This window comes from Etheostoma cragini, chromosome 21, assembly GCF_013103735.1.
Source record: "Etheostoma cragini isolate CJK2018 chromosome 21, CSU_Ecrag_1.0, whole genome shotgun sequence".
NCBI classification, from domain to species: Eukaryota; Metazoa; Chordata; class Actinopteri; order Perciformes; family Percidae; genus Etheostoma; species Etheostoma cragini.
In genome coordinates, this window is record NC_048427.1 from 892868 (window position 1) to 898794 (window position 5927).

General features: G+C 44.1%; 1 protein-coding gene and 1 long non-coding RNA gene across 2 annotated transcripts in view; one reads left to right on the top strand and one right to left on the bottom strand.

The window, feature by feature from the left end:
* LOC117937169 overlaps window positions 1–697 on the top strand; it is a 4572-nt gene extending 3875 nt beyond the window's left edge. The window contains exon 3 of the long non-coding RNA XR_004655105.1: window positions 686–697. This is a non-coding gene — a long non-coding RNA (uncharacterized LOC117937169). The remainder of the gene's footprint in view (window positions 1–685) is intronic.
* Window positions 698–749: 52 nt separating this feature from the next.
* Window positions 750–5344, bottom strand: kcnj2a (potassium inwardly rectifying channel subfamily J member 2a). The gene is made up of 2 exons (XM_034860946.1): window positions 5162–5344; window positions 750–2785 (listed from the first exon to the last, which is right to left on the bottom strand). The coding sequence occupies exon 2, from the start codon at window positions 2553–2555 to the stop codon at window positions 1272–1274; it is 1284 nt and encodes a 427-aa protein (XP_034716837.1). The 5' UTR covers window positions 2556–2785; window positions 5162–5344; the 3' UTR covers window positions 750–1271.
* Between the last annotated feature and the right edge of the window lie 583 nt (window positions 5345–5927).

Here is a 5927-nt window from a genome sequence, read left to right on the forward strand (position 1 = left end):
TTTTTTCTTTTTTACAATCTCCAGTCATAACACTGTATCATATTCAGACATTAGAAAGGAGATGTAGTTTCCATCACATTCCACTTCATATTTTAAAACCTTTTTTTAAAGTAAGTTTGGCTTAAAAAAAGAATCCTGATGCCTAAAACTCCTCCAAACATCCGAAAGTTACTGTTTCATTCATCCCACCCTGCAGAACATGTGATTCCTGTTCACTGTCCGCTGCAGTTTAACCTTTGCCACTTTGATTTATGCATCTCTCCTTTATGACTCTCCAGATGAAGGCTTGATGAAGTGGCTCACGATAAAGACAAGCAATATAAAAACAAAACATTAAACTGTACACACATTTTTGAAAAACAAGCCTTAGTAAAACCTCCTAAATTTTCTACTTCTCTGTACCAAATCTAAGCAGGTGTTGTTTTTTAAGAAACACAGAACTATGATAATTATACTCTTTGGTATTGTTTTATCAACCGTTACAAAAAATGAAAAAGAAGCAACATTATAGCAGCACTTTTAAGAACATTCAGATTCTCATATCACCCCGGTCTCCGTTGAAATTAATGATTTTTCCGTCAGTTTATCATTAATACTACCCTGCGCCATCTCTTGACATAAACAGGCATGTTTCTATCAGTCTGACCAGCAACAAACAGCTCAATAACTGCAAAGGACAAAGCAGAAAATCAGTGCTGTCAAGTCAAAGGAAATCCCTAAAGTCTTCTACTTTATTGCATACAGAAACCTTTTGGTACAATTTATTTCTGTGATGTCTGCAATGAGACCAGCTCAGGAACAAATACTCGTACCTTCTTTGTTCCAGACATCCTTGTCGTGTACTCTTTGGTTCTATAAGAAGGCACAAACTGTTTTCTAGCAGCACTTGAGAACATACTCTAACTATAAAAACCACCTTCTTGTTCATGCCGGACAGAGAAATTGAGACATGCCTGCAATTTTCAAGTCAAGTCAACAACCTACATCCTCCCCGTCATCTTGCAGTCTCCAGACACGTAATGGGGACTTGATGGAGAATTCTTCCTGCAATATGCACACGGTTCATAGTGCTGTGTTTTGTCATACTGTATGTAGTCAAAGTTCAAGCAGACTATTGCATACAAGGTCCTAAACCTTGCCGCTTTCCTCAGCAGTACCGTTCGGCTTGTCCTCTACCCAAGGCCCAGCTCGGCATGTTGTGCCTTTCGGAGCAGAGAGGTGATTTTTTTTTTTTTTTAACATCCCTCACATGAGGTCTGAGGTCTGAACAGTCATATTTCTGACTCTCGTCTCAGAGGCCGGGGCTCCAGCGGCACCGTGGCTCGGCTGTGTTCAGTCTCTGAGATGTTGTCTGTCTGGGTGCCGTCGGGCCCAACGCTGCCCCCGTTCCCCTCGTCCGTGTCCTCTTTGTTCTCCAGCGCAATCTCGTTTTCATAGCAGAAGGAGTTTGAGTTTGAGAGAATGTATTTTTTCTCTGCAAGTTTCCTGGCGCTGCACAGAGGGGTGCTCGGCACCTTGTATGTCTTATGGAAGCGAGAGTAGTCCACCTTGTAGTAGTTCTTCTCCTCAAAAAGCACAGGCTCGAACCGATGGCCCCAGAGGATCTCGCCAGCGACGTAGGAGCTGCGGCACTGCGTCGTCATAGCGGTTGCCTCGACCATGCCCTCCAGGATGACCACGATTTCGAACTCTGAGTTCTCCAGGTCCTGCTTGCTCATGTTGTAGAAGGGGCTGTCGTCGTTGATTTCATGGACGATGGTGATGGGCGAGACCAGGAAGATGCGGTCGACTCCGCTGTCAAAGCCCACATCTATGTCCATCTGGTCGAGGGGGATGTACTCCCCCTCTGCCGTCGTCCGGGATTTCAGAAGTTGTGCCCGCACATGTGCCTCTACCAGGTGGCTCTTCCTTAAGTTGCCCACACGCCACATGAGGCAAAGCTTGTTGTCCCTCATGGCCACTGTGGCGTTATGGCTAAAAATCAAAGTTTCATTCCTCTTCTTTGGTTTTGCCATCTTTGCCATGACCGCACCAATGATGAAGGCGTCAATAATGCAGCCCACAATGCTTTGGAAAACCACCATGAAGACAGCGACAGGGCACTCGTCTGTCACGTATCTGTAGCCGTAGCCAATGGTAGTTTGAGTCTCAATGGAGAACAGGAAGGCGGCGGTGAAGCTGCTCACGTTGGAGACGCACTTCTGGCCGCTACTTTCCAAGTCCCCGTGGAAGATGGCCACCAGCCAGAAGACGCAGCCGAAGAACAGCCACGACAGGAGAAAGGCGAGGCAGAAGATGATGAACATCCACCTCCAGCGGATGTCCACGCACGTAGTGAAGATGTCAGCCAAGTACCGCTGACCTTTCTCGCTCACGTTGATGAACTGCACGTTGCAGTGACCGTCTTTCTTTACGAATCTGCTTTGCGGCTGGTGTCGCGTGTGCACCTTGCTCTTGCCGTTCCCGTAGCCGTTGGGTACCGCCATAGTGGCCAGCTTCATGCCGTCCTCCTCTGATGACACAATGCTGTAGCGGCTGGCTCGCACACTTCCCATCACCACAGTCTGGGAGGGCTGTGCTGCTTTGGAAAACAGTCTGAGTTTTTGGAAAAAGTGTTGGAGAAACAGTTTCGAAACACTTGGGGACCAACTCGGAGAGGAAATGGTGAAGAAATGAGGCGGGCTGAAGGGACACCTCTTCAGCCTCACTGGATGGACTCTACAAGAGAAGGATGACGTGATCACTCCTCTTTCATCAGCTGACTGGACCTCATCAAGTTCATCTGCTGCAAGAAAACAGAGACAGAGGACGTCTGTTAGTCAATCCAGTTACAGATACATCAGATAAACTTACATGAAATCATCTTCAGGGCATTTGACAACTTTCTTCAAATAAAAAAGCTTTCAATGGTTCAACTTTTGAGCAATATTGTTGAATGTGACATGTCAGAACTGATCATTTTACTCTTAAGTTGGACGTGCGTGCAGCCTGAGAAAAAAACTAAAAAACGTTATACCCCGGGTCAGTGAAGCTCGTCTCTTTGTGCCAACAATATTTCATCCAGTTATGACAAACAACATTGTGATAGTTAACCCTCATCTAACATTTCACCTTTCAATGGGAGAGGCCACCCTGTAATTGCACTCAGGTCCTCATGTTTTTTTTGGCTGCACTACACTGACTGCTTTCTTGGTGGATTGTGAGTTACAGCGTTTCTACAGGATCCCATGAACTGATGGAGCACATACAAATCATAAACTGAGAAGTTTTAGATATGCAGATGATTATTATTCAAGAGATGACAGTAAGGATAATTTCAGGGAACTGAAAATGCACCGCAAGTTCAAGAAGTTCAACTAAGTGTTATTACCACAACAAACATTGGACCTATTGCTCAGAGGTGCATCCTGATGCGCATTTTCACATCTTCTTCAAAACCAAGACAGACGGAAGATGTTTTGCATGTGCAGCTTAATTAAAGTCACGTTGTCGTCTGCTTCCACCCTCAGTAATCATTTTTTACAACAGCAAAAAACTTGCAGCTTTGCTAAACATGTGGCGTTTCTAAAAGCCACTGTGGCAGCGTCGCGGGCTTCGTTACGTGGTCTGATATTTGAAGAAGCTTTTTGGGACAGTGAGCTTTGTGTTTGGCTGTGCCGGAGAGATGAGGGCTTGTTGACTCTCAGAGAACCCTCAGAGATTTCTTCTCTCTGCTGCAACATCTGGCTGTCCTGTGAGGATTCACTCTTTAGTTATGCCTGCCATAGCAACAAAGTCCTAAACGACCTGCGGCGGTCTCACTGTATCTTTTTTTTTCTTCTCTTCTATGAGGCACGAGTTAATATGGGACGCTCGTGGTGAACGTGCTGCATATAAACACACAGCGGAAGGTCACTGAGTCATACGGTGAAATGTCAAAAAGTGAAACTGGTTGAAACGATTTGGCTGGGAGACTTTCTCACACACACACACGCACACACACACACACACACGCACACACACACACACACACACACACACACACACACACACACACACACACACACACACACACACAAAACTGTTACATTGAAGGAAGAATACACGCATGTCCAACTAGGACGGGGCAATATGGAGAAAATTAAATATCACAATATTTTTGACCAAATACCTTGATACTGATACCGCAACAATATTGTGCTGTTGACTATTGGTGCTTTCACAAAATATTTACACAATGAGATTTTATTAAATAACGATCAGTAATGGGGATATAATGACTAAGTGGCTAAAGGCAAATATAGAACAGTTACACCAGTCTGGGAAGTTGAGAAAATGACTTCACTTTACTGTAATGCAGCCTTTAAAACCAGGAAAAGACAACACTTATGTAATTTTAGGATATTATGATATCCAAAATGTGAGACAATATCTAGTCTCATATCACAATATCGATATATCGCCCAGGTTTATGTCCAACTACCATGTCATTTACATTAATCTTATTACTGAGGATGCTGTGTTGCTTAGCAATGTGTACTTTTTTTTATTTTTTGAACATTTCAATAAACTGAGCAGCAGGTTCTTCTGGTGGAATATGCAGCCAAATCTATACTTATTTCAAAATGAGCAGAATTGAAAGAAGGCTACACGGAATTCCCTAAATAAAGAACACAATAATAATAGAAATTGCCATTATTGTATTATTACTATGCCTATGTGGTCTTAAGTTTTTAAAGAGTATGTAAGTGTTGGGAGACGGCAGAGCTGAGAGAATGCACCAAATGCCAGCGACAAATGTTAACAGGTGCGGGGGAAAGGAACAGACTTCTGATGCAATCATCGCTCAGACCGAGAAACACACGCACGTCTCATTTCCAGCTCCTCTCGGAGAATAAGACTTCTCTTAAAACGCCAGGCTGTAGAATGAGAAGCGAGCTGAAATATGAGCGGACAGAGTGGAACTTGTTGCAGGTCATCTTGACTGTTTTGGCAGCAGAAGAGCTCGTGCGTAAAAGCCAATAAAGTCAACCAGAGCAACTGAATACAGGCGCTCGTTTGCCAAAAGATAACGCTCCGACACGCGCAAACTGGCACTTGTTACGCACAGCACATCACATCTCACAGTGAACCATAACAGGACTTGTATGGAACAAATGACTGAAGAGTGTGTTCCCTTTACCTGTTGCTCATTTGTGGGCCGGTGAGATTCAGCTCGGTGAAATATAATCCAGACGTGTTGAGCCTCCGCTATCCTCGGCGTCTTTTCCGCGCGCTTAGTGTTTTATTTTGGCCGAACCAGATCAAGGTCGAAATTTGCCTCCCATCTCTGGAGGACCGGTCTTGATATTGTGCTTCGCGATGAAGTCCCCCAAAGCGTTTTAAACAGCACGCACCGGCACGGCCCGCCCCCCGCTCCGCGCTCCGGCCAATGGAGAGAGGAGAGGAGAGGAGAGGAGCGCGCACACACACTTTGAAACGGGCGCAATTCTACTGTGTTTTTGTGTCGTTTCAGTTGTTTGACTGATGTTACTTTGATGTTACATTACTTCCATGCACAACATGGAAGTAATGGAGAGTAATTTGGCACTAATTGAGCGATGCCACTTAAATCCAAATCAGCAGTCGAATAAAAATGAAAGGAGGAAAGGTCAAAGAGTTAAACAAAAAGTATGAGATTTCATTTAATACTTAAATCTGGTTTAAACTTGCTCCTACTTTTATAGATTTATATCAGGTTACACATGTAGGTGGATCTCTGAAATTACCAGAAACTGTAGCATTCAACACGAGAGACAAGATTTAAAGACTAAATGAAACGTATTCATGAAACTCTCCAATGATTGTGACCTGCGTCCTTGTTACCACCTGCTGTTGACAGTGCAAACCCAACTTGGCGTCACCGTAATTTTTTGTGATATTCGTTGTTTACAGATAACATTTTGTAA

What these genes read in the sequence shown, in the direction of transcription:
- kcnj2a (XM_034860946.1), bottom strand. Translation starts at nt 2,555, where the DNA reads ATGGGAAGTGTGCGAGCCAGCCGCTACAGCATTGTGTCATCAGAGGAG.